Genomic DNA, 27,997 nt, shown 5'->3' on the forward strand with positions numbered 1-27,997 from the left:
AAGTAGGACACGACAGAGAGGAATATAATATATATGTGAGAGGCAGAGGATGAGAGGAGTGAGTGAGACAGGAAGCACGCAGGAAGCTTGTAATGAAGAAGGCGAGACAAACTAGGGGGAAAAAAAAGCTTTCCAGCAGTCCATGTGCCGAGGCCAGGTCTGTCTGTCAGCACCCATCTGTCCTCCTGAGGCTACGCAAACTAGACTTCTGCCTCAAGATGCCGCTAGCATTTATATATCTAAACACACTAAAGTAAAATTGTTCTTTGACCTTATCCTACACTTCAGGAAGGACCTATGTGGGCTGCCTCTTTACTCTTTACATAGAGGAGGATGGCTTTCCTCCAGGCAGCTCACGCCATGCTCATCCAAATACTGGCCTGGCATTTAACCAGCTATAAGGCTGATTAAGCAAACACAGACAGACAGACAGCATCCTTTGGTGAATACCCATCTCCTATATGTCATAATCTGCAGCTCAGAAGGGAGTGCAGATTATGACAGAAAATCTTCATCAAATTTAATACTCAGAGAGCACCTTAAGTGATCACCCACCATCCCAGCAATTGCTTTTTTTTTGGCTCTTGTCATTATGGATTGCTTTAGAACCTAAACAAGCACTGAATAACCTTGCCTGCAAAACAACAGCCCCATTATTACTGTAGTCCACATGCCACCGTTCACAGAACTAACTTTCCCAGGTTATCACGGATGTTTCGTGTGCTTCTGTGACAGTTTTTAAATGTGACCACTGTCATACTGAATTTGAATTTACACCTTGCACTATTAGGTTGGAATAAAGGCATGCAAATGCTTTTAAATTTGGGAGTAAAATTTCAGGGTCCAACAAAAACAGTATCATCCACTTTTCACTAACCAAGTTTTCGATCTGACAAAATGCATCTGTGGCACATAGTCAGAGCCAGACTTACTGAGTATTTTTTTCTGTTTGTTTCAGACTATTTGAAATTCTCCTTCCAGATATATGTATGTTATTTATCCTACTGGTGCACTAGCCTGAACACCTGTCATCTGGGGTGTACACCGCATCTACACCCTAGATGACAAGATAAAGTGAGTGCATTTTATTTTCATTGTGCACTTACGGTTCACATTTACGTGTGAAAGCTCTAGCTTTATTATTTGGAACTTTGGCCATGTTTAATCCAAATATAAATGTAAATAATCGCAATAGTATACATATCACAGAAAATATAGAAAGGGATAAAAGGTAGCCTTTAAGGTCTTCAAAGAGCCTTTATTCATGTAATGGGGAGGTGTGGTCTGCTAGAATTACGCTGGGTTTTTTTTATAAAGGTATAACAAAACAGAGTTGCGATTCAGGTGTAATATGCAAATACCTTCTAAGAACTTATTTTATACCTGTGTAAATGACAGATTTACTGACTGCCATGTTGACTGTATTCTATTGACACTGGTATGCAATGGAAACGCAATCGACAGAGCAAGTAATTTTGAATAGAAATGCATAATGTACTGATAAAGTTAGACGGCAATGGAACTGTCAACCATCCAGTTGCAACACGACAAACAAAATTAACATTTCTCTGCAGCAGGAAAAGAGCAGAATTTCCTGCCGTGGTGAAATTTCAGTTTTTTACTGAGCTACCACAATCTGTTATGTCGTTCACTATATTAATGGCGTGGAACTAGAACACATTAGAGGTTTCAGCTTAAAGTACCGACTGAAATAACTGTCATCAGTATTCTTTTTGCCACAGTCCTATTTGCATTTTGTGTTCTCAGCTCAAACTAATTCTGCAATGGGCAGACCACAGCCATCAGTGTCCTGCATCATAAAAACAGCGGAGTAGTAAGTGGCTATGTCAACCGGATGACAGTTCACAGTTACAGCTCACTGGCTGGCTGGCTACACTCTGACCTCTGAGGCAATGAATCACATTCACACATCGGCCATCTTGTGGCCCACTCAACAGCACTAAATGTTTAAAAATAAATAAATAAAAATGCACCAGGACATGCGTGATGTCAGGTGTGATACACAACTATTCGCACAAGCAAAAAACACACACATTGATCCCCCACCTATTGCTCTAGATGTTCGACTAATAAATAATCCATGCTGGCAATGTCAGTCTAGAAACATAACTGTTATCTCAAGACATATCATCTCTAATGTATATGAACACAGAGGAGTTTTCTCTTTCTTACATAACAGTGAGCCTAGACACGCTCTTAGCTGTGGGCATGTGTCTATAAATGAAAGACTGTTATGTAAGCAACTGCTGCATCTCAGACCATTCCCATGGCTTGACAGTTTAGAATGACTTTGATTCAGCATCATATCAGATACATTTTACTATACTTTAGAGAGGCCTGACAGTAGATAACCACAATCAATAACTACCTCCATATTACCTCCGGCCACAGCAATGAATCTTACAGGAAAATTACAGCATATAGGATTCTACTGAAGCAAAACCTTCACACATTGACGCCCTATCCTACAGCCAGTAACAAATGCCTAAACTCCATCTGACCCCTGCTCTGGAGCAGTTTTTGTGCTGGAGGACTGACAGAATGGCTTTATGATAAGCATGTATTTAAAAAAAAAAAAGAAAAAAGATGAAGTGGTTACTGAATAGGAGGTTTCTTGCAGAGGATTTAATTGAATTTGGCATTTGCTGCTAACCATCAGAGACAAAAGGAAAGGCGAGCCTCCACTTCCGATCGTCCCATCTGAGAGGGAAGAGCAGCTTACACTCACAGCCTCTGCTGGGCTTCCATCCAGTGCAAATCAGACAAGCCTTGTACTTGGGCCTCATGCAAATCAAAGCAGAGCTGGATCCTTGCTGCGAGCTGTAAATGAACAGCCAAATATTGGCTTCTAATTGAAAGCAGCAGTTGTCTATGTGCACAGGCACCCCTGCTGTGAAACAGTGGACAAACACACTGAAGGTGTACACTAAGGTTACTGCTCCATTTGTGTCCTCTTTTCCCACCATTTTCCTCCATCCATTTTTGCATTTTTTTATCAGCCATGGCTTTGTTTTCCTCTTCTAAAGACTACTATTTCAATAACATTTTATAATATTAAGATATTTTATAGTAGTAGCACTTTATGACAAGCATGGCAGTCTTCAGGGTAACAATAATCCTGAACTAGATCTAAAGAAATTGTGTAAAACATAATGTGCCCGAGAGAAAATCTCATCTGCATCTTTTATTTTCTTCGTTATTCTTGATGGTAACCCTTTAACGTCTTTCCCGCTCCACCACAGGGAGAGAAACAGAGAAGAAAAATGAGTGCTTATGAAAATCCTGATGAAAATTCGGTGCATCTGTAATTGAACACAGACATACCAAGTCTTGACAAGAGAGATTCAAGCTGTGGCTGTGATAAAGGTGCTTTTGCTTTCCATTTTTCAGCCTCCATCAATCATCGCACATCATCATCACGATGACCAGGGCATCAGCCATTGCAGCTCAATAAGAACCAATCAGTGAAATGGGCAAAAATAGGAGACTGAAGATATGGCTGAAATCAAGACAGAAAACGAACACACGTATTCAAAATGAGAAAGACGGGTAAAATGGAGGAGATTATACTTTTATTCTGTGTGACACATTATGGCTCTATTTTGCCTAACTTTGAATATTCAAATGCATTCAAATATGCACATGCTCTAAGTGCAGCTGAGGAGATCGTTTTGAAGTCAGAAAGCAGCATCGACTAATGGTAGCAAACAGGGCAAAAAAAAAAAAAATAAATGGTGACCTAAATTAAGAAAAGGCAACTTACAATTTAACTGCTTTGCCAATATAATTCTTATTGTATATATTGTATATCTTATTTATCTGTTCCTCTGTCTCTCCTGCTGCTTTGAGCATGTACATGACAAAAGAATTTCCCTCGGGATAAATAAAGTTATTCTTATTCTTATCTTATTCTTATAAACACCTAGAAAACCCCAACTCTGGACATCATATACGCACAAATACAAACACTGTTAGTCTCTGAGCCTAAAGTTCCCAGGCAGAGCCATGTATCCAGTTTGCTCCTAAAGCAGATGAAGCCTACATTGTGCCGAGAAAGGGATCAGACTACATTTACCTTCCAAACATACACTTGACACCAGGGGAGTGGCTTCAACCGTCCACAGTTTACCCCATTGTGTAGCGACTTTGGCTTTCAGCTGGCAGAATAAGCCAGGTCAGTCATGGGACACCATGGTGCTCCATTTCCCAAATGCATGGCTATTATGTCAAGTCCAAGGGGATTCTTTATTAAATTTGCAGCACGTGAGCCCAGAAAAGACCTCATGATTTTTGTTCTATGAGCTGGAAGTTGACAAAATATTTTTAGCCAGAATTTCAAGCCTTCAACCTTTTTTTCCTTATGTTTTTATTTGCTTGCTTGTTTGTTTGTTTTTTAAATCAGCTCTGTACCATAGCTCTGCTAACACAACACGTACATACACTTCCCATTCCTCAAGCTGCATCCGACAGATATGAAATACAGCCTCAACTCAAGACAAATCCTTTCTAAAACTCATCAGAGCCTCAAGTGATGTAGTGAATGAGAGAACTCTTGCATGTGTTTAAACACTGTGCAGCTGTGGCAGCAACAGCGTGCTGTATAGATATAACGAAGGCAAATAAACTAAAGGGAATAACGCCTCGTGTTCCATTCAGCTTTAGATTACGGAAAGACAGATAAAAGATCGTTACAGATGGGAAAGGGGTACCCTTAAACTCAGTTGGGATATCTTTCTTTTTGTCCAGTTGATTGTCCCTCTGGCACTATCAGGCAAGTCTTTTTCAGAGTTACCTTGTCAACTCTCAGAGAGCCTGTCAACACCCTCTCCTCCCTTGTGTGAAGATAAAAGAGAAAAGCCAGAGAGCTACTTACTATGCCAGAGATGAGGAAAAAGATTTATAAAAGACATGGTATAGCAGATTTTTAAGACTAAAGATCAAGTTATGGTGCTCTGTGATCAAAATTTTGGATTTTTATATCTTTGGAGATATTAAGCCTTTCTTCTCAATACAAGTAATGTAATTTTTTTCTGAAATTTTTTTTTCTACCTTTGTTCCAGAGTAGCATCACTGAAAGAAAGCAACACGTTATCTGCCATGAGGCACAACAGTAAGTTCTGAGTTAAGGCACACTATGACAACTTCCATCCCTGGAGTTTGACTGAGGACTGGATTAAGACATGGAGGCAAAGCAAAAAATTAATAAAGGAGAGAACGGGGACAGCATCCCCTACTAAAGAAAAGCAAGTTTAAAAGAAATGGTTAAAGAAATACAGCGAGGCAGTTGGTGTAAACTCTTTGGCGGTGGTGGAGGCAGTGGTAGTAAGACACAAGGAGCACCAGTCAGGGAGGCTTAACCGTGCACTGGTGTCTCTCTGTCAGACCAGTTCACACTGCAGACAGAAGCAGTATTATAGAGCTGTGGGCCTGGCCAGGAAGAACAATAGCTCCTGTGTGCCGGGCCCTCTGGAGGATCCTAACAGCTGGGAGATAGGAGGGCTGCCTGTAGCTCAACTAAATGGCACGTAAGCTGGCATTACACATTGCACACACTTGCATTCATTTTTGCTCTCTCTGCCTTTCCCAGAATCTCTAGCCCACCTTCCTCCCACCACCTCCTCTCTCCTCCTCATGCCAGGCACCCATCGCTCACTTAACTCTCATCTATTCCCCTCCTTTCTCTTTCTACACACTCTTTCCTTATGACCCCTGTCATTCTGCGTCCCCCTATCACCCTTCTCCTCCTCTGAGGAGAAAGACCAAAAAGAAACCCCCCCAAAAAAGACAGCAGAGGAGAAAGAGATTTCTTGCTAGCATGAGAAAGCCAAAGACTGGCAGAGGATCAGAGCACTGTCAACAAATAATAGACTTCCAAAAGCCTCCACAGGAGGCTGTTCAGTCATGAGGGCCTATGAAACATTTAAATAAAAAAAGCACGAGAAGTGCAAACTCTGATGAAATGTCATCTATCACAGCAAAAAGTTCACAAACAGCGTAACATAAAATGGCAATAGGCTCGATTCTATTCTGAGGAGACACCTGTAGCAAAACTGAGAAACTTTTGTATATATTCATGTATCAAAGAGCGCCAATGTGAACAGAGCCCTCAACTGTGTATTTGTCACCTCGGCATGATGTTTTTCAGGACCAAAAAAGACATGCATATAACATAAAGGTCACAAAGTCGCCTGCTTTAAAAAGAAGTTGCCTCAAACTGAACTACTGCCTCTTGTCTGGACCACATCAGACATCCTTTAGGACATGTCCACTGAGGCTGAATCAGACTGGTGGTTAGGGGACAGTCTCTGGATTATGTCCTCAAGTCAGCTCTGAATCCAAACAATATGGCAAATGATCCCTGCATGATCCCTCTGAGTGCTTATGAAAGCTAGGCTATAGTTCTCAGTCATGTGATAGTTTGGAGGCCACTCCTGCAGGCTGATATATTTAACAGCTGCAATGGCCCGCAGACCATTTTGTTTTTGCCATATGCTCTTAACCTACAGATTTTTTTTAATGTTTTCAAAAGATATCCATTCATCTGGAGCAAGGGTTCGGTCTTGGTGACATTCACTGCACTACTGTAAATTTTACTCTTCCTCAGTTCCGGTCACATACAGTTGACCAGAACATGACTAAAGTAGTATTTCTCTTGAAGTTGAGCTCTTCTGCTCCAGTCATCATACAGGACCATCACAGATCTTCTTGGCCCATAAAGTCTTTTTCAGGTGGAGCTAGGTGGGTATTCACTGATTGTAGCCAAATGTCTTTTTTCCCTAAATTTTTTCCCTGAGCAGAAATATTTCTGATACTGACAAATAAAGCTTGTGTCAAGAAATTTACCAGGCATCTCACTAATGGTTATATATATATATATATATATATATATATATATATATATATATATATATATATATATATATATATATATATATATATATATATCTCCCAGAAGCATTAAAAGTGTTTGATGTGGGCTAATTTGATATAACAGGGAAATATTTAAGGTCATCTGGAAAGAGTCTGTGCATCAACATCTTCTCTATTTGCATTAATTATTAATGCAGCTTCTGATCAAATCAAGGAATTAAGTCTTATTTATGCATTTCACTGAATCACAGCCAAGGCAATGTGAGTGTAGAGAGCTCTGCATTTGTTGATTTGGACAAGATGTCTAGCCTTCTAGGATAAATAGCTTCTTTCTTTTTTTTAACCTCACTATTTATTAGGGGGAAAAAGGAATAATTATTAATTTCCTGCACATCACATGTAAACCCTAGTTTGCCTCGCTCCCGTATTTGTTATTTTAACACATTAGAGGCACACTAATCCACTGTCAGAAGCAGCATCCACAGTGGCATACATGGATTTTTATCAATAGCTCTGCAGCTGATGTTTCTAAAGGTGATTAATTCATCATCGACCACAGAGCTGAACCCACACTGTCACTACAGGCTGTTCTTACCTTTACTATTGCATTTTAAAAAGAGGCAAACCATGAAATATGCTGCTGGCCACTCAGCAGGCAATAGTTACCTGCAGCATCCAAAGACCCAACTCTTAGTTTGTCTCAACTGGACAGGCTGTGGAAAAAATATGCTCACTTTGATGAAGTGCAAAGCCCATATTAGCCGGCCTCCTGTGTATCAAAGCACATATTCGTGCTGTCACTACATATAAAAGCTGATCACTGCACAGCGGTCACAAAGCGACGATGCCCCTCGTGCCCACTTTTCTTGTTGCACTTGAAGTAGTACAAAGAAGGTTTCGGATTTCACACAGCATGATTTTCACTGGGCTGAAGGCTTACCATCCCCCCATGACTGCAAACGAAGCTGGCTGGAATAGACCCCAACCCCTGTCCTCCTCCTCTGCCTCGCAGAGGCAAATCAATGCATTCTTATAAAATTAACTGCCGGTGTCCGTGGTTCCCTTCATCACACTGTAGCAAACTGCCCACTCCACAAGCTCGCTAACAAATAAAACACACTCTACGTCTTTTTATTTATTAGTTTATCCACGTTGGGTTAATTGGGGAGCATTGCAAATATTTGCTCTCTGCTTTTCTCACTAGTGTGATATTCTTCAGACTCACTATGTCAAGACGCTGCAGCGGGATCTCATGCAGATGTGCAGCTGCAAGCTGCAATTTATCACCCAGCGGTCCCATTACCAATTCCTCCTTTAGTCATTCAAAAATAAAAATACTACTGGTAGGCTACTTTGTGGGATTTTGACCACTTTGGTAGCCTAGCGTTGTTCTCATTGCCACATTTGTCAACTGTACATCGGGTAAACGTGGGAGTCAGTGATGGCCAGGCAGTTTTGAATTACCAAGACCGTTATTAGTCGAGCAGCTCCAGTTTAAGTCTAATGTTACAACACGGTGACTCGGTTTTATGACGATAAGTTGCTGCTGTGCTAATAGCGATAACATAACGTTACTAAAGTCCCATTTTGCAGTTAAATGATGCACTGCAGTGCAAAATTTAAAAAGAAATTATTTACCTGATACGTTTGTAAGAAGAAAAAAAACCCCTCTTATTTTCTCTCCATCCTTACTGAGCAGCAGAGTGTGCCACCGTGTCCAAAAATTTAAATCCCCGGGTCGGATCCATGGTTGTACTGTCTCCGTAATCAAATGTACTCCTGCTGGAAGAGGCGGCGGCGGAGATGAATCCAGCCACTTTTTTTCCAAAGGGATTCTCTGGGCAAATGTTGATTAAATTGCCAATAAAGCTAGTCCGGTTAAGCTTACATCAGGTTTCGCGTCATAAAACCACTTTGTATTTTACCCGTATGCGACATTTGTTTTCTTTCTAAGAGAAGTAGTGTGAAATTACGTATATCCACAAGAAAACGTCCCCATTGAAATCGGTAATAATGGTACGTACCACTCTATTGTTGGGGCGCGAGAAAACGTCCCATGCTGCTGATGTGTACTCGTGGGAGGCTCGTGCGCGTTCGCGGTATTGGCTTATTATCTCAAACCGTGGTGTTGTGCTGTCCAATCGATTTCAGGGAGGGACACTGATTTTGATTATTTCAAACATTACAGTTGGAGAGAAAATAAAATCACACTGTGAATCAATATATTCACAACAACACATTAAACAACATACTGACTGTTTATTTTGAAAAACAAAATACTGCCTTGTTAGTATTTCGTCTCATTTTACAAACTGCGGCCATAATTTTGGTAGTTTTGCCTAAAAATGTTAATTGTAATAATTCTAATTCTAGCAAAGTAATACGTATATGAGTAATATTCTAGCCTACTGAAATATCTGTTTTATGAATGTCTTCAAAATATATAAATTAATACATTATTTAATGAATGTAATGAATTAATAATTTTAAGTTAATAATTCCGGTCATACGTATAAGATGCAATGCTATAGCTCTTTAAATTCTTAATTCTAGAGAATAATAAATTATCTATAAATTCTTTCTTCATTTCTATAACGGAAGTACCGCCCTTCTGCTTCCGCCGCATTCACAACATCCAAGATGTCTGCAGCCATAGCTTCCCTCGTTTCATACGGCAGTGATTCCGATTCAGAAAATGAGTCTGAATCTAATACAAGTGTTGAAAAAGTGAACCCAGTCGATCCGGATGCTACGGCTCACCTTAAACCGTTGCAGTCGGAGAACAGTATGTCTCTGGCTGTTTTAAATTCTGCCCCTGAGGTCGCTGTCAAGGTAAGCTAAGCTAAGCAGCTAACGTTAACCTCACTTTATAATTAGATTATTGGGAGTAACTCTGGCTTACTTACTTGTTATGCTCATAATAATAAAGGTTATTCAAATTACTGTGGAAATATGGTGTTGTAATTAGAAGTTATTTATTTTCTAAAATTACAGATTTGTTCTAGTAGTACTAAGCGGGAAAGATTCCGCTAAGTGTGTTGTAATCTTTGGGGAAATTTTATGCAGGCCGGAGAATTACTCCTGAGCTAATTCTAAAAAAATACACACTGATTGATCTCTGTGTAACTTAAGGTCCAACTTCATGTATCTTACACTGTACTAGTTAAATCTCACCTGTGATTGTGTTAAACAAAACATGCGAATTACCAACCTAGAGCATGTCTCATTTATCAAGAAGCTCGTTTGCTCATTGTTCGAATCCCGATTTTAGGAGGCTGTTGAGACGGGCATACACCTGGACCCTGCTCTGAAAGAAGTCACTTATAACCCAACATATGAAACCATGTTTGCACCCGAGGTAAGTCTGAATATTTGTGTGCTGGGTTACACATCTAGTTAGTTAACTGATAATATAACATGAGTGGCATTTGATTACTTTGTTATGCAGTTGTGTGAAATACATATATTTAATTATTTTTAAACGGCACTAAATGATAAAGGTGATACATATATGAGCAACATCACAGAGAAATTAGAAAGTTATTTCAATTATTCATCCTTAAAAGACATTTCATCAGCTGACATAATATTCTAATATGGAAAAGGTAAATTAGTCTTGCCCTTAGAATGTATTATTGTATTATTGTCAGAAATAACTTTAAAAAAATAGTTTGCTGAAAGCCTTGACCATCTTATGTGCAGAATCACTTCAATGCAAGATTTTCGTCTGATTCCTGCCTGTTTCAAAACCCCCTGCAACATTTCAGTTGCACTGCAACCCAAACTAGTAACATGAAAGTGTACTTACTTTTTATAGGGTAGGTTTTGCAGAAGATTTGCCAGAATTTGTCAGTATCAGAATAAAATCATATAAGAAGGTAAACAAGTAAATTATTGTTTACCTTCTTATACAATTATTATAGTTATTTTGTTTCAGATTGTGACCAGATGGGAGTTATTTTTAAGTTCATGAATCAGAATATTTACTGCTGTTAATGGTTATTAATGTTAAATTATTCATGATTGTTGTAATACCACTGCTGTGTCCCTAACCTGAGTATTTTATGTTATTCATTGATTTTTTTTTTTGTAAAACAGATCATTAAGGCTGCTTAATTGCTCTTAATTGCTCCTGCAGCCTATCAGTCTAACTGCTGGTACATTGATCACTGTGTCAGTTGTTATTGATGTTGTGGGGTTTTTTTGTTTTTGTTTTTTTAAGATCTACATGTATGAGAGGGCTTGTGCAAAAATAAATTAGTTTTTTATGAGGAGCCACAGAAGTTTATCTGTAGCATTGCTAATGATTTTTTTTTTTTTTTTTTTTTTTTATAGTTTGGCCCAACGAACCCTTTTAAAAGCCAGCAGATGGCTGCCCCCAGGAACATGTTATCTGGCTATGCAGAACCTGCTCACGTCAATGATTTTATGTTTGAACAGCAAAGGAGGACTTTCTCCTCATATGGTAAGCCTAGTGATTTGGGTTTGGATGATGCAGTGTGATGCCGTTTAAATTTTAATGACTTTACAATTCTCCCTTCTTTGCTTAAAGGTTATGCTTTAGATCCATCTGTTGATACACACGAATCATCCTCTAATACCTACATTGGTGCAGTGGAAGAGGCTGAGAAACATAAAGGTAAACATTATTTATATTCAATATGTTTGAGTGTTAAGATCTACTGATATGTTCAAAAAGCTTTTCAGTTATTTAGTTTAGGGGAAGTTTGTGATTCTAGTACCATATGGCTTCTCCTACAGGTCTGACTGTGTTTGAGAGCGGTTTGAAGAAGTCACAGAAGAGGAAAAAGGTCAAAGGTGGAGATGCAGGAGAAATTGACAATTACCTTGGACCATGGGCAAAATATGCAGATGAGAAAGATGTGGCCAAACCAACAGAGGTAATTTTGACTGCTTCTCCATGTGATTAATCTACTTGTTATCCTGAAAGGCATTTTTTAAAATACTTTATTTACATTCCTATATTTTGCCATGATGCAGTTAACGTCCTCTAAAGACAATTTTTTTAAATCTCCCATAGTACAGGTGATGCAGTGGAACATATTTTGTTTAAGTTATGTAGTTGTGTACTAGACTTTAATAGATGACATGCACAGTTGGCCAAATACTGATTATTACTCACATTTCGTTTTTACATCTTAGATGAAATCCATTTCAGTTTGCTGTATTTGTTTTAATAATTATATAAAAGGCAGTAAGTGTGAAGTAATCCCCTGGTTGTGATTATTGTTATTGTACAGGATGAGCAGAAAGAGCTGGATGAAATTACAGCCAAGAGGCAGAAGAAGGGAAGGAATGAGGAAGATGCTCCTTCAGAAGAGAAAACTATTCTCCATGGTACTGACTTTTTTGCTAATTTTGATTGGCTGTGGCGATTAGAGACATGATTGAAAATGTAGCCTAATTATTTATTTATTTTTGAAATTATATTTTGTGCTGTTATAAACAGCATACAGAAACAACAGGTCATAAATGTCTTGATGCATGCTCAATCATCCAGGTAAGTAAATCCCAAAAGGTTGATTCTGTTCATCTGGACATAGCGTTTTCAGTGGGAGAAACATTTCGCCACTCATCCAAGTGACTTCTTCAGTCTCAGCTGACTGCAGGTTTCCCCAACCTTATAAACAGTACATTTGCACAATGACTGAAACGAGCCCACTGACTGGACCTCATACCACAGGCTTTACCCACGGGAATCTACACCAAGTCTGTATGGTTTACTGAAGGGTGTACCTTTAAGACCATTTGTCTGTAGGAACAACTCAGTCACCTATAACGTCTCAAAGTTTCTGTGATTCCTTATATGTCAGGAGTATCAGAACAGTTGACAGGTATTTTTTCTAAACACCGCATCTCTGTGGCTTTTAAACCCCACACCGCGCTGCAACAAAAATTGGTCCGCCCAAAGGATCAGGTCCCCCAACACAAACAGAGTAATGTAGTGTACGTTGTGAAGTGCTGGGAGAATTGCCATGATTTAGACATCAGGGAAACCAAACAACCTCTGGCTAAGCGGATGGCACAACACAGAAGAGCTACCTTGTCAGGCCACGACTCTGCAGTCTATTTACACCTACAGGCCAGTGGACACTCTTTCAATGATGAGGATGTACACATCCTGGACAGGGAGGAATGCTGCTTTGAGCACGGAGTCAAGGAGACCATTTACGTGAAAAGGGAAAGACCATCTCTGAATCGAGGAGGGGGGCCTAAGGGTACATCTGTCACCATCTTACAATGCTGTGATTGCAGCCATTCCCCAACTCTCTGTGAATGGTACTCATGGCCATTGATCAGCGGTCTTTGATCAATGATCAATGGGCTTTGATCAGTGGTTGTTGATCAGTGGTCATGACAATTTGCATATTAATGATCAATGAACTGACCTCACAGCCCATTGTTGCTTCAGTGATGCTAGTTTCAGTCATTATGCAAATGTACTGTTTATAAGACTGGGGAAACCTGCAGTCAGCTGAGACTGAAGAAGTCGCTTGGATGAGTGACGAAACGTTTCTCCCACTGAAAACGCTACGTCCAGATGAATAGAATCAACCTTTTTGGGAACAGGTCGTAAACATATTTCACAAAGTTTACTCATTTCTGTTCTCCAGTACGTAATATGTCAGGTAGTGTTCCTTTGTCCGGCATAGATTCAAGTACTGCAGGATTCTTTTACATCACATTCTGTCTGTTTCTTTTGTTCTCTCCCACAGTTAAAGACATGTATGATTACCAGGGCAGGTCCTACCTTCATGTCCCACAGGATGTGGGCATCAATCTGCGTTCGGTGGATACTCCAGACAAATGTTACCTGCCAAAGAAACAGATTCATGTCTGGTCTGGACACACCAAGGTCAGTTTGAGGCGGAGGAAAAAAGTTCTAAATGTATTTGTTTTAAAGATTTTGAGAGCAGTGAAACATGGGCATTTGTGTATACATATTTCATTATCCAATCTTTGTAAAAATGTCTGAGAAAATCCATAAAAACCTCCTAGGTATTTCTGAACACCGATAACACAGGCATCTACCAGCTGCTTCGTGCCGACATATCTGAGATTATTTTGTTTGATTCAAAACGATGTCTTTATGATTCACATATAAAGGCAAACACTGGGTTATTCCAAGAAAGATCTGATTCAAGTGTCTGATCTGCCAGTGCGCTTCAGGGAGAGGAAATCACTCAAGTTTTAAATTGGCTCCTTTCTGCTTTGTGCAGGAAGTTACAGACTTCAGAGTCTAATTTGAATACAAAGAAGTTTGAAAAGGATAATAAGTGTGTGGAAATGCTGATGTTGAGATAATAGTTGGAGAGTGGCTCATGTGGTGTCACCAAAGTTTTGTGACACTTTGAAACTTCGGTATGTTGCAGAAAATTATGGATATTTTCCATAACTATTACAGAATTAAGATGATAATAAGAGTCTGCACATGCTGTCCTGCATGCACTTTGGCCGGTGTGTCCAACTTAAAAATCTTTGGATAGCAATAGCGTGGCCATGGCTTTGTGATTTCAAGTCACATTTATATGATATACATTGAAGTATTTTCCTGCTTCAGCCAAGAGTAAAAAAGACAAAAAAGAAAAAAACAAACAGAAAAAGACCCCCAGAAAACATACCCATGAGGAGATTGGCAGATAAGCACAATATCAAAATTTGCAAAACAGCTTGCTTTTACTGTAAATCAGCCATAAGCTGTAACAGTGACTGGCATACTCAAAATAAAGAGTCTTGGTTAAATATAAATTTCTCATCCCGTTTATGCTCTAGGGTGTCAGTGCAATCCGATTGTTTCCAAACTCTGGTCATCTGCTGCTCTCCTGCTCCATGGACTGCAAGATCAAGGTAAATAAGCTAATAAGGTTTCTGGAGAAAAGGGGGGTGGGGGTGTATACACATTTATCTAACATGTGATCTTTATGATTGTGTAATAATCTCTGTGGCAATAGAGTAACCTGTTACCCCGTATTTTAAATACGACAAAGTATAAATCCCTTTTTTTTTTCTCTTTTGTAACTGTGTTCTCTTGTCTTCACAGCTGTGGGAGGTGTATGGTGAAAGGAGGTGTCTTCGAACTTTTATTGGTAAGTATGCAAAATGCTCATCCTACATCATCTATCAAAATGATGTGGTACATGATAAGTGTTGGTATCGGTTAATAATTTGGTGTATAAAATTGAATTGTGTAATTTATCCAAGTAAATCCTTTTATAAATAATAATGGATCATCAGCAAAGATGCTGAGATTAAAATATGGTCAAGGTATGAAGTGCACTCAGCCTTTTGGGAAATACAAAGCAGTGACACATTGTGAGCTCAGCATTACTGGAGGACTAATGACATGTCTGCTGACCGCTGACAGAGCGCAGGGGGATTTGGGATTTTTTATTTATTTTTTTAATATACAGATATATGCGTATTTGGGGTCTGGGGGCAGGTTAGGCTAATGCATGCAGGACTCTCTTACACTCTTTCCAGAGACGGCACGCTGTCAGAATAGAGATTGTTTGCAGCTGTGGTTCTGCTTGTCAGCTCCTTCACTGAATATGCATAATTCAGCAGCTCAGAGGCCGGGGGGAATGAGGGGCAAGGGAGGGCACAAGACACGAGAAGATACAGAAGGAGAGAACACAGTTTAGGAGTGAATAAACTGACAGAGATTGACTAGCTTAGAAAGTAGTGAGTAGGAGAAGCAGCAGACCTAAATATGAGTGTGTTAGAGGTATTGGCTATGCCTTGTGGACAGAACCCTCACACTGATCATATGATATTCATATTTTCTCCAACAGCTTAAGAAATATTTCTGGGTTGTTTTTTTGTTTTTTGTTTTTTTTTGTTTGTTTTTAATTTTCTAGAGGCATTTGCACGTAGTTGTTTATAAGGTGATGTTGTTTGTCATGTCTACCAAACTAAGCAGCGATCAGCACTTGCTTGATTGTGTGCGCCCTGTTTTCAGTAGTTTTAATCGCAGTAGCATGTCCGTGTGGTCTTGCATGCGCACACATCATCATGGCTTTCCACCGCCGCGGCGTTGCCTTTGGTCTGCCAGTACACCGGGTTAGAGCAAGCAAGTACTTGGCCTTAGTGGGCTCTGTTATTGCTGTGAAAACAGTACAGCCCTGCTTAAAGACTTTTTCAATGTGGTAGGCATTTTTCTTGCATGAGGCCCACAGGGACCTCTCATCACCTCCACTGTATGAGGGGAAAAACCCAAAGGGTTACATAGACTGATATTAGGAGACAATAAGAAGGTGTGTTTTTTTTCACCACCCTGTTTTACCAGGCTCATTTAAGGATTCCATTTCCTTCATTTTCCCCGATTCCACTTCATCTTCCTTAATTCATCTCCCTTTCTTTATTCCTTTATTCAGTATCTTTTATTCCCCTTAACCAAATTTCATATTTCTCAAATGATTTTGGTTTCAAAGGAGGACAGCTGGGGGATTCTTGGTAACAAGATTGGGGTATGCAGGAAAATGAATTTTAGAGGATGTATTTATTTGTCTGTAATATATGTGTGGTCTTTGTCTGTGTATGTGTTAGGCCACAGCAAAGCAGTGCGAGACATTTGTTTCAACAACACCGGGACCCAGTTCCTCAGCGCTGCATATGACCGCTACATTAAACTGTGGGACTCTGAGACAGGTACGTGGGCCACTGACAGCAATACGTTCTTTATGTAGGCATACGGCTCCTTTTTCAGTGGGAGAAACATTTCGCCACTCATCCAAGTGACTTCTTCAGTCTCAGCTGACTGCAGGTTTCCCCAACCTTATAAACAGTACATTTGCACAATGACTGAAACGAGCCCACTGACTGGACCTCATACCACAGGCTTTACCCACGGGAATCTACACCAAGTCTGTATGGTTTACTGAAGGGTGTACCTTTAAGACCATTTGTCTGTAGGACCAAATCAGTCACATACATATGGCTCCTTTTTAAATCTTAAAGTTACCAAATCAATAAAACCTCAAAGAAATAATCATTTATATATTTCTCTATTTAATTATCTTGAAGATGACCCATTGAATAATTTAATTAACCACATATATTCCTAGATGATAAAATATTTTCTCTGCATGAAGTTTTTATTAATATAAACTTGTTTTCAGTCCAAGATTACCTGAACTTTGTCACTAATGCTAAAACCAATTAATCAACACAGAGATTGTAATAATTAATCATCTGATGTTTTTTTTTAAGCAAAATTACCAATACTGTAATCCATGATTTGGGTTTCTTTTTTCTTTGGGTAATTTATATCGGATGATTTGAATTTTGGTCTGCTGGCTGGATAAACAGGGAGTTTTAAAGAAATAATAATGGATGGATTTTTCATTATTTCTAAAATGATTAACGAGAAAAATAATTTACAGGTTAACTGATTTAAAAATGGTTATACCTGGTTAACATAATAGATCAATTAGGATGAATGACATGTCTAACACACCTTTATTGTGGAGGTGAAGTCTGCTAGTAAAACCAAATTTTAGTTGATCTGCTCGATCTGTGTCAGTCTGTGCTCCCTCTATAAGTTGGGCCTGTGGTTTCCCTTTAAAAAAAAACCCCACTTGGCTCATCCGTCACATTTTTACCCCTTTCAGCTCAAGAGTGCCGCTCCAGCAGAGGGCAGAAAAGCATTAAATCCCCCACTTGTTGATATCAGTGGAGGACACATCATCCAAATACTTCTCCTAAGAGTTGATTTGCTTCAGTTAGATTTGTCAAATGAAAAGCATTGCTTACTTTTTTCCCCCTAGTTGTTGTGTTTTGTTTTTCTGGGGACTGTTTCCTCCTATACCGTAGCAGCTACAGCAGTAATATTAAAAGCGTGCTATTTTAGCATACAAGTGCCTCTCGGTGTTTTCAGTCATTTCAATTTCCTGTTTCCTTGGTTGTAGCAGTAGTTGGAGCATCATCCCTGTGGTGATTCACCTTTACCAAATGAACACTAGGAAATTTTTTGTGTGTTACAGCTGAGTTGTCACCACCTGCAGGGATATGGAGCATACAGCATTGAAAGTTGTAGAGTGTGTCCTTAAATTTTAAAGCAACTTCAGTGTACCTTTGTGAGGGAGCCAGTGTGGATTATTCTGGAGCTCTGACTTTCAATTTGCTTCTCACCACAGGCCAGTGTATCTCCCACTTCACCAACAGGAAGGTACCATACTGTGTGAAGTTCAATCCAGATGAGGACAAACAGAACCTTCTTGTGGCCGGCATGTCAGATAAGAAGATTGTTCAGGTAAAGCTGACCATTTCTTCCACTGCAAGAAAAGTCGATCATGTTGGCCAAGCAGGTTGCACACATGAATTTCTCTGTTTACTCCCTGTGCCCGCAGGACCGTGAAATATACTCCTGTCTCATCCTCCAGCGCTAGTGTGTGTAGTTGTGTGGGAGTTGTAAGAGGTTCAGTGGCTGACAGGACTAGAGCAACTCATTAATCACAAGAAGCATTAGGGTAAACAAGAGGCGAAGGAAAGAGAACAATATGTGATAAAAGTAGGAAATCTATAGTTACACTATCACGTTTTTAGAACGAGTCATCCAAACCTCTCAACATGCTGAAAGGACAGCTCAAGTGTGATATATTTTTTATTTTCCACATTTCAGAGCCATGGATATTTGGAAATCTCTAGAAAGACATTTTAATTCGCTGAGATTAGCTAATAGGGAAAAAAAGTTGAGTTGTAATTGTCAGTCACAATCTGGCACAATAATCAGGGTTAGCGTTAAATCATGCAGGTTCCCATTTCGGGTTATGAGAACAGATGGCTGCTCACCCCAAGGGTGGGAAAAAAAATGGAATTTGGTGTAAAAGCCATCCGAACAGACGAGCTTAATTTTATTTATTTATTTGTTTGCTGTCCCTGGAGGGGTTTCTGTGTGGTTTCCTTTTATGTTTTAATTTGTACATGCTGTTTTCTCTCAAAATATTAATTTTTAAGACTAAAGTCTGTTTGATTGCTAATCGCTGTGATTACATTAAGGCAATTTAAAAGGTTCATAACATCGGTACAGTTTATAGCTGCTCTCATAGGGAGTCTCCCACAGTGAGCCATATTCTCTGTTTCTGCAGTGCAATTGAGACGAACTGTATTTATTTTGGTAATCAGCACTCCACACGAATATAGCAAGGCGCAGTGGAACAAGTGTTGGAGGGATTGTGAATTCATTTTAATACTCCACTTTTTGACTCGTGGGATACATTTGTTTACCTCCCTTCTGTCTGCTGTGCTGTCTGTGCCTCTTTGTGTCTCTAAAAGTGGGACATCAGGACAGGCGAGGTGGTTCAGGAGTACGATCGTCACCTGGGCGCCGTCAACACCATCACCTTTGTTGACGAGAACCGTCGGTTTGTCAGCACATCAGACGACAAGAGTCTTCGAGTTTGGGAGTGGTAAGTACCGAGTGCAGCCTGAACTGCTTATGCCATAGTTGAAACTTGAGAGTGCTATGCTGTAGTTGTTGCTGTTGTTCTTCCAAGCAAGTCATGTAATCCTCCTCCCTAATGCTCTGTGTTTAATAACAGAAGACTGTAGCTGATATTGGCTTGGAGAAATCAATCAACAATATGAATGTAAAGCAAGAAGGAAGTGAACCAGTGTGGACTATAATTAAAAAACGAAACAATCACGAGTTACAGACAGCTGGGTATTCAGTGTAATTTTGAGCTGTGCAAGTATTAGCTCTGGATTTAATTTTTTAACTTTGTTATAGGCTTGTTAAGATGCACCTTGGGCACATCAAGTGCTTTTATATATTATTGTTCTTCCGTAATAAGCAGCCCAGGAGCAGACACGGGGGATATAGATTATAGTGTTTTACGTGATTCCTAGTATATATGAGTGTAACTAACTAATAACTAAAACTATGTGAATGAAATGATTTGTAATGTGTATGTGCTGGGATGACTGGAAGGTTTAAATCCCACTTTTGGGAATGCTGAAAGAAAACACGAACATGAATTTTAATGACAAAATTAAAAATGTCCATATCCCGCTATTTGTAATTGTTTGGACAATCAAAAGACCACCGGGAAGGGCTTGTACACTGGCTGGGGTGTCCTGTCATGGTAAACAAACTCAGCTATTTGCTGTTTATAGATAATAAATATTTAAAAACCACCAGATAAACAAAGCTTTCCATGGAATGCTTCAAGGGGAGGTTTTGTATCAAGGGCAGCCATTTGTGTTTAGTTTGGTTTATTTGTCAAAACTTCCTCATGAGCATGTGAGATGGATTATCTGCTTAAAAAAGTTTTTTGCACACTTTAAGTCAATGTGAAAGACAGAATTAAAGATAAACACAACAACAACAAGCTAAAGAATTAAATCCTAAGAGTCTGCTTTGGGCTCTTAGAAAGAGAGGCTCCCATGAGCTTTTTTTTAGTGCAGCGTGGGAGTAAGGGGGCAAGTGGTATGTCAGGCCAAAAAGTGACTTGACAGTCCCGCTTTCTCCCACGGATACCACCTGGCTCTAGTCCCCCTGCCCCACTCTCCCTGTGAGAGCTGCATTAGGCTGAATTTACAAGAATAGTCTCATGTTGCAAGAATAGAAGCGGTGTCTAGCAGAGAGGGGCATGTTGAGAGCACGCAGACTGTGAGGCAGCAAATCCACAAGCCATTCACGTCATAGTGAAAACGCCTACACGCAATTTAAATTCTGTCCACGTTCTCACACATAGTGTTCCCAGGGTGACTACTTTATCTATAGCAGAGGTTTGTCATCAGGAGAGTCTGTGAATGCTTTCCAAGAGGATTACAATTGATTCAAAATGTACCAAACTGCACCAACAAGGGGAATTAACTCTTGATCATAAAGACATCATGTAGAGAGCGATGAAGCCCACAGGGACACTTGGAATGATGATAAAATGAGAGGGAAAAGGATAGCGGGAGATAAGTGGTGGAGACTGTGGAAGCATATTGTAGGAATCACTCAGGATGGTCAAAGAACTGCTACAGCCTCCCCAGAACTTGATTTGATAAAAAGCCTGCTTTTTTTTTTTTTTTTTTTAGAAGCGATCAATTTATCTCAGCTTAATAAAACTCCCAAATCGGAATGTTCTTAGAATAATTTGAAAAGGAAACAAAATAATTAAATCTGTCAGTGCTTGTTTTGTGAAACCCTCCAAATCATCCTTCGTTTCAAATTAGCACATGTAATGAGGTAAATTATATTATAGAAATCTTAATTTCATACCCACTGAAGGTAGTGTGTCTAAAAACAAAGTGTGGCTTCTTATTTATGGAGTTTAGTTTGGCTTGACTGCAGATTCTGGCTTGAACAAACACGGAAGCTCCTTAATCTCTGACCGTGTGACGGTCATGCAGCCCCAGCTGTCACTTGTCACAGAAAGAAACAAGGACGTGGTTTTAGTAAAGCTGATGGCAAGTTGAGTTTAGGACTTTGCTTCATTTTACAGCAAGTCTCTTAGGTCTCAGCAAATTGGCACGCTGTCATCCTGACAGACACACATACATGCACTGTACATTTGAATGATCTTCTTCAGACAAGTTAAGATCAAATAGCCAAGTTTCCTATTTCTCCCAAAGCAGAGAGACATAGCAGAGCATAAAAGAACAGCGAGGCCGGGTGAAGGAGCAAAGGAGGGTTTCATAAATAATTGGTGGCTGGTGCAGCATCAAAAGCATCTTTCACATTACTTGGATTTATTTATTTCCTGTAGCACTAATGGTGATACAGCCTGTTTGTTTTTTTGTTTGTTTTTTTCCTTCTTTACCCCCACCACAGCCCTTCTCTCTCTAGTAAATAAGCAGTTTTGAGCTGGCATAAGCACCTTCAATGTCAAACAAACAACAGCTCTGTCGATGGTTTCCTGTAGAGCTGTTATTGCTAAGGGCCTTCTCACGTTGTTCTCATCCACTGTTTAACCCATCTTCAAGTGTACTCAGTGTTTTGTGCCTTTTTCAGGGACATCCCTGTGGACTTTAAGTACATTGCTGAGCCCAGTATGCACTCCATGCCAGCTGTGACTCTCTCTCCCAATGGTAAGTAGACTAATCATGGCCAAACACTCATAAACACAGTCAAGGACAGGCGACTTGAGGGAGCATAAACCTGCATTACCACACTGAAGTAGAGTCACACCTTCTGAGATTTGCTATCGCTCAGGCAAGGTGGGAAAAACAGATATTCTCAGTGCAGTAAGTTTGTTGTACGTGGAGTTTTCTACTTGCCATGAGATCCAGATTTTTTAGCAATACATGTCAGCTGTTTGTGTTTCCAGTTCTATGTTTAGCTCTGGCTGTTTAATCATCACAGATAATGCATTAACTGTTGGATAACAAAAATATTTGGACACTTGAATGACTTAAACTGTGTACATTTGATGTCGAAACAAATGTTTAATATTTGAGCAATTTTGCCTTTTGGATACTGGAGCAGTAAGATGAGACAGGGAAGTGGGGAGAGGGAGCAAGAGAAGACACACAGGGCCATGGGTCGGACTCAAACCTAGGACCTGTTGCCTGCTCCATCAGTGAGCTACACTGGCACCCAATGCTATTTATTTTTAAGATGAACAGCTGTATGACTGTATACTGTCAGTTAGCATACAGTCGTGTGAAAAAGAGGGCTTTCATAGGACTCAGTGCAGCTGCCATGTTTATTTTAGAGACAAGTCTTTCTTCGGGCAGCCCTTCCAAGCAAGCCACACTTGTTCAGTCCCTCTTTCTAATGGCACTGTAATGTTTTCCACTTTTTCATTGTGGAATTATGGACTTCAAATCAATTTGGCCTTATAACCCTCCCAAACTGATGGGGAGCAAAAATTTGTTCTCTAAAGTGATTGTTGATGTCTTTCTCCACACGAGCAAAGCTTTTACTTCTTTGATAGTACAGATTTAGGTCAGGGTTGTAGGACTCCGTTATAAGCCTGTAATTTTTTGTAATTGCTGAATTTTACATTTCTTTTTGTGTAAAGTACCTGTACCATGCCTTCATGCAGTGCAGCCAGATTTCAGAGCAGTATCACTCTGTGAGATCCAAATATCCATTCATATTCTTACCCAATTACCGAGGTTATGGTACTCTTACCTGTACTGTAAATAAGCTGCAGCCAGGAAATGTTATGTTGATTACACCTAGTTAACAAATTTTAGATTGCATAATAGGAGTGGGCAATAAAAAGCCTCAAAATTATATCACAATTATATCAAGAAAATTTGTAATAATGTTATCGCTGTGGTCTCACTTCATAAGAGAATTGTTCTGAAAATTACTCAGGATTTTTTTTTAACATTGTAACATTTTATCTGTGATTGCAGCCTGCAGGCAGTAGCATTTGTAGTGCAAACTAAATAAAGGGTATTTTTCATCTTTTTTTTCCAAAATGAGCTACAGCCATTGATGAAAGAGTTTAGTAAATCTATTACTACATGGTGCCAGCAGCAGCATTATAGTGTAATAGGAGATACAACATGGATCAAGTATTACCACAAAAGAAGCCTAGGTAATATTTTCCCATGTGACTTTTTTTTCTTTTTCTTGATCAAGATATTTATTTGTTTTTATAATATAAAAGTGATCACATATAACAAAAATGTGCTCTGATCACAGGATAAAAAAAAAAAGAAAAAGCATAACAGTCAGATCACACACCCAAAAGAAAAGAAAGTGAATAATGAAAGCCACTTATTCATCACAGATCTTTTGCTTCTATATTTGACACAGAAAACAGTTTAGTAGATCCTTTTTTTAAGCAGTGCATGTTTTTTTCCCTCCCCAAGTTGTAAAAAGTATCTGATGTCACTAATACTATGTCCATACCATTCAGTTAATGAGTCCTGAACCTTCCTGCCACAAAAGGCTGTATTTGGGGTAACAATGAAACATTTTTTTTCCAATAAATTTAGAAAACCTCTTATAAATTGGACACGAGAAATTGGATAATTTGGGACATAACCAAAACACATGAGCATAAACATGTGCTCTAGCCCTCAGACATGCCTGGGCTTTTGTAGGGATGTAGACACATGATGACAAAATTTAACAGATGAAGCATAGCTTGTTAAAGCTGGCCTGTTAGTACAGGATTAACTTTGGCTGGTAGTCATTAGTTTCCAGGACTGTCCTTGGTTGAGCTGCTTCTCTCCACTGCTCCCAGTTTCACCCTGTGTGTCTGTTTGAATGTGTGTGTTCTGTGTGTAAAGCTCTTCCCCACACATGGAGCAGAACCTAGCAGAGGAGAATCTGCCCCCTAACCCAGTATATCACGCTACCATTTTGTATCCATGGAAACATCTCCATTGTAATTTATGTAATATCTCTGTAGGCAACCTACAAAAGCCTTTTTTTGTCCTCATTTGTCCTTTTCCTTTCTACAATTTTTCCCCCCCCCAGTTTTTTAATTTTTTCTCTCCTCATGTTCTCCTCGTACTTGCCTTCTTCCTTTGGGCAATATTCGTATTTGTTCCAGCGTGGTTTGTTTATCTTTAGCATGTGAATAATGAATGAGCTCTCAGTGGGAGACCATTCAGTTTTCTCTCAGGCCTAAATGGCACCCAGCCCCACTTGGCACCATATATACAACAACACCCCCCCCCCCCCCCCCCCCCCGTTCTTCCCCATCTCTTTTTCATGTTGACTAAGCAGACAGAGCTCCAGTGCGCTGCTGAAATTGGTCAAGTTGTTTTCATTCTCCTGCACTTATTCTATTTGACATTTGCTGACAAGTTTTCTGGGGGTGGTGTAAAAAGAAGACACACATACCAGCACTACATTTCTTTCTCAGATCGAATTAGTAATTTCCTCGTGTACACTTTTAAAAAGTGCGGAGAATTGTATAATGCTTTGACACTAAAGCACTGCCTCTCACCATCGTGCAGTGATGTTGAAACTGTTGGATTGTCAGGGGCTGAAATGCTCTCTAAAGCAGATCTCAGCTGAGCAGCCACTGATGCAAAACCTCTTTTTATTTTTTCCCTAAATTGCCTCAATCTTTCCAATTCACTGATGGCAGAGTGATGAGTTCATGCCCTTTTCAGAGGGCTGTCCACTTGAATCCAAATTTCCAGTTTTGCTGTTTTGAAGAATTTTGGCCATGAGGCAGTTTCTACCATTTACTGTGTACCTGCTGTTAGGTAATGTCCCTCCAGATCACAGTTTTTGCACTGTCAGGTTTAGCGCATGCTGGCAGTGGAAGATATCATCAAAATACCACACTGAAGATCTGAGGGGCTGCTTGTTAAACACTTGGCTGTACAGAATCATGCAAATAATAAATTTAAAAGGTTTTGGGACAGCTTTTAAAGTTTATATGCATTTGAATTTGAACTCAAACATCACCTTGAAATTTCACCTTGCATATCCAAAACTTTGAACGCTATTATGTAGAATGTGTTTGTTTTGCAAGAAATGTGTATTGTGTTATCAAGGGCAAAAGAAAGTGCTTTGCAGCATAGTTGGCTAATGGTTTATTGTTTTGTTTTGTTTTTTAGGTAAATGGCTCGCCTGTCAGTCCATGGACAACCAGATTTTGATCTTTGGAGCCCAAAACCGCTTCAGACTAAACAAAAAGAAAGTCTTCAAGGGTCACATGGTAGCTGGCTATGCATGCCAAGTGGACTTCTCTCCAGACATGAGGTAAGCCTTCACAATGTCACTCTGAAGGGCAGTTTTATTCTAACAGAAACCACAAAGTAGAGATGCTTAAAGCTTTAGAATATTCCACTAGTAAATACTAAACAGTACTTATGAATAAAAATTTGCTATTAGTGTAATGGGTGAATTAAAAACTGGGTCCAAATGCACCATTATGCAGATGATCAGTACATTGAGATACCTTTGCTTGTATTCTGTAAGCTGTTTCTCATCCTGAGCTTTAAAATGCATCCAGGTAATGAAGCACTCTTGGCAAAAAAACCATACAGCCATCACTAGGAGGCCTCACAGGACATCTTCCTATTTTTACACAAAACGCCCATTAAGACCCTTTTTTGTCCCTCTTCTCACCCACGACTATGAGCAGGTGCCCTCACTTCCTTTCAGTATCCATGGCAACATTGCAACCCCTGCCTAGACTAAATACCAAAAATTCCAACTCCCACCTTTTGGCTGCTGAAGTGAAGACAGAAGTGATTTTTTTTTTTTTTTATTTCTTTATTTTTATAACCATGTGCTAATTATGAAACATGTTTCTTTCTACCAGTTATGTGGTGTCAGGAGATGCAGATGGAAAGCTGAACATCTGGGACTGGAAAACCACCAAGCTTTATCACAGGATCAAGGCTCATGACAAGGTGTGCATCAGCGCCCTGTGGCATCCACATGAAACCTCCAAGGTCATCACCTGTGGCTGGGATGGACAGATAAAACTCTGGGATTAGATCTGTCCCTGAGGAGGGGTTTCTGGAAATAATGAACATGACCTGACTGGTTCAATAAAAAGGAGGAGGCCAATTTTCTCATGGTCTGGAACTGTTTTTGAGTCAAAGCCAAAGGACTGGTATCCAGTCTGATTGTACAGCTGTATTTTTTTTACCCTGTGAAAGATCAAAATACTTAGTCATGTAATATCTGTACAAACAAGAACTTTCAAAGGATTGTTCCTACTGCAGAAGAAGTATTACAGGGGGTACCTTGTTATTTTTAATGTTTTTTTTTCTTCTTTTTTTGTTACTGTATTTTCCAATGTTCTGGCAGTATACCTTTCATATTCGTGATAAAGAAATATTCTTTGTTTTCAGCTGTATGGCCATCTCTTTGTGGAAATAAACAACCTAAAGTCCACCTTTTTAAAAAACGAAGCCCTCCTTCTTTTGGGAAACCCCCCCCCCAAAGTGTTTATTCTTTAAAATCAAAATCATGAGGAGAAATTTGGTTCATCATCAAAAAGTTTGGTAAATTTCAATAACTGAATAATGTGGTTATTTTAAAGTGCTACTTTTCCTGATTGTTGGCAGTGTTGCGGTGCTGAACAGACAAACGCCAGCTGAACACGAGAAAGCTGGTGGAGGAAAGGAACTGATGGTGTAAAATTCTTATGTGTGAATTGTTGGGGGGGGGTTTCTATTATAATTCCAGAAACTGTGGAATTACAGTTGTTTTTCTCTTACTTGCACACATATCCACATTTAAATATCCAACAAGCAAACTCTGTACAAGTGTAGAGTCCCATTTATCACATTGTCATGCTGTGATGATGCATGGAAACTACTTCTTCAGGAGCAGATCCCGTCTCTTTCCCGCCTCCTTAAAATATTCACTCACTGTCAGTGACCCTGTAACACTGTATCCACTTCCTTGAATTCATAATTTAGCTCGTGAGCTGCGTGGTCTCTGGACTTCTGCTGTCTACTGTCGGGTAGGACTGAGCCAGGCTTAGATAGGACCTTGATGATTGTGACGGTGACTCAGAAGCTTTCCTGCAGCCAATAATACAGCCACTATGAGGTAGAACACAGAGCCTCTGGAGATAATTATGCTGCTCCTTTACTTGGCTTAGGTCATCACAGGCCAGCAGAGGATGAGCAGGAGGATAAGTAGGAGCAGAGATTTTTACTTTTTTTTTTCCAACGGTCAGGCCAGATAAGAGCAGTGTATTTGAAGAGAGCTGTGCCCTAGAAAGTCCATGTTACACATTCAGATTTCCAGTTATCAGCGATGGTAAAAAGTTATTTTTGAGTTCCATCTGGTTTCCCTAAAGGCCTCCACTGAGTATTCACCCAGCTCAAGGTGTAAGCACTGCTGGCATTAAGCACATTCTTCTGTAGAAAAACGTGAGGTTTGGCAGGATCGCTGTGGACGTGGAAGAGGTGGAAGCCGGAGTGTTCAAGCTCCTTCAGCAGGCTGTACCAGTACCGCACCACAGATGGCTCATCGCCACCCACCTCAAAGCCTGCCCAGTGCAGGTGAAGCTCCAGCAGCAGCTGTCCAACTGAGTCCAGGACTCCTTCGAGGATCAAATTTTCCAAAATCTTCCATTCTGCACTCTCCATATCAGCCTTCAGTACATCCACCTGAAACAGAACCGTAAAAACTTCAGATTTAAATGCGTCTTGTTTAGGTAATAAGTGACACCAAGCTGCATGGAGTTCTTACATGCAAAAGCTA

At 39.7% G+C, this 27,997-nt stretch overlaps 3 protein-coding genes across 6 annotated transcripts in view; 1 reads left to right on the plus strand and 2 right to left on the minus strand.

The window, feature by feature from the left end:
* wasf1 (WASP family member 1) overlaps positions 1-9,013 on the minus strand; it is a 64,390-nt gene extending 55,377 nt beyond the window's left edge. Inside the window, exon 1 of one of the 2 annotated variants that reach the window (XM_025898885.1) lies at positions 8,916-9,013. The gene's annotated coding sequence lies outside the window, so the exon portion shown is untranslated. The other variant, XM_005454677.4, reaches the window with a different exon arrangement.
* Positions 9,014-9,499: 486 nt separating this feature from the next.
* Positions 9,500-26,671, plus strand: cdc40 (cell division cycle 40 homolog (S. cerevisiae)). The gene is made up of 15 exons (XM_003449941.5): positions 9,500-9,723; positions 10,163-10,249; positions 11,227-11,356; positions 11,444-11,530; positions 11,653-11,792; positions 12,153-12,249; positions 13,629-13,768; positions 14,686-14,760; positions 14,954-14,999; positions 16,459-16,560; positions 18,048-18,163; positions 19,186-19,319; positions 21,857-21,933; positions 25,384-25,528; positions 26,094-26,671. The coding sequence occupies exons 1-15, from the start codon at positions 9,532-9,534 to the stop codon at positions 26,269-26,271; spliced, it is 1,746 nt and encodes a 581-aa protein (XP_003449989.1). The 5' UTR covers positions 9,500-9,531; the 3' UTR covers positions 26,272-26,671.
* mettl24 (methyltransferase like 24) overlaps positions 26,281-27,997 on the minus strand; it is a 39,215-nt gene continuing 37,498 nt past the window's right edge. For all 3 annotated transcript variants that reach the window (XM_005454669.4, XM_005454668.4, XM_025898975.1), the window contains one exon: positions 26,281-27,903. In XM_005454669.4, coding sequence (XP_005454726.1) covers positions 27,559-27,903 — 345 coding nt within the window. In that variant the 3' untranslated portion in view covers positions 26,281-27,558. The remainder of the gene's footprint in view (positions 27,904-27,997) is intronic.

Source organism: Oreochromis niloticus, linkage group LG15, assembly GCF_001858045.2.
Source record: "Oreochromis niloticus isolate F11D_XX linkage group LG15, O_niloticus_UMD_NMBU, whole genome shotgun sequence".
NCBI lineage: Eukaryota > Metazoa > Chordata > Actinopteri > Cichliformes > Cichlidae > Oreochromis > Oreochromis niloticus.

Coding starts and splice junctions, on each gene's coding strand:
- cdc40 (XM_003449941.5), top strand. CDS start 9,532: ATGTCTGCAGCCATAGCTTCCCTCGTTTCATACGGCAGTGATTCCGAT. Junction 11,531..11,652: donor AGAGGCTGAGAAACATAAAG/GTAAACATTATT, acceptor CTTCTCCTACAG/GTCTGACTGTGTTTGAGAGC. Junction 15,000..16,458: donor GTGTCTTCGAACTTTTATTG/GTAAGTATGCAA, acceptor TGTATGTGTTAG/GCCACAGCAAAGCAGTGCGA.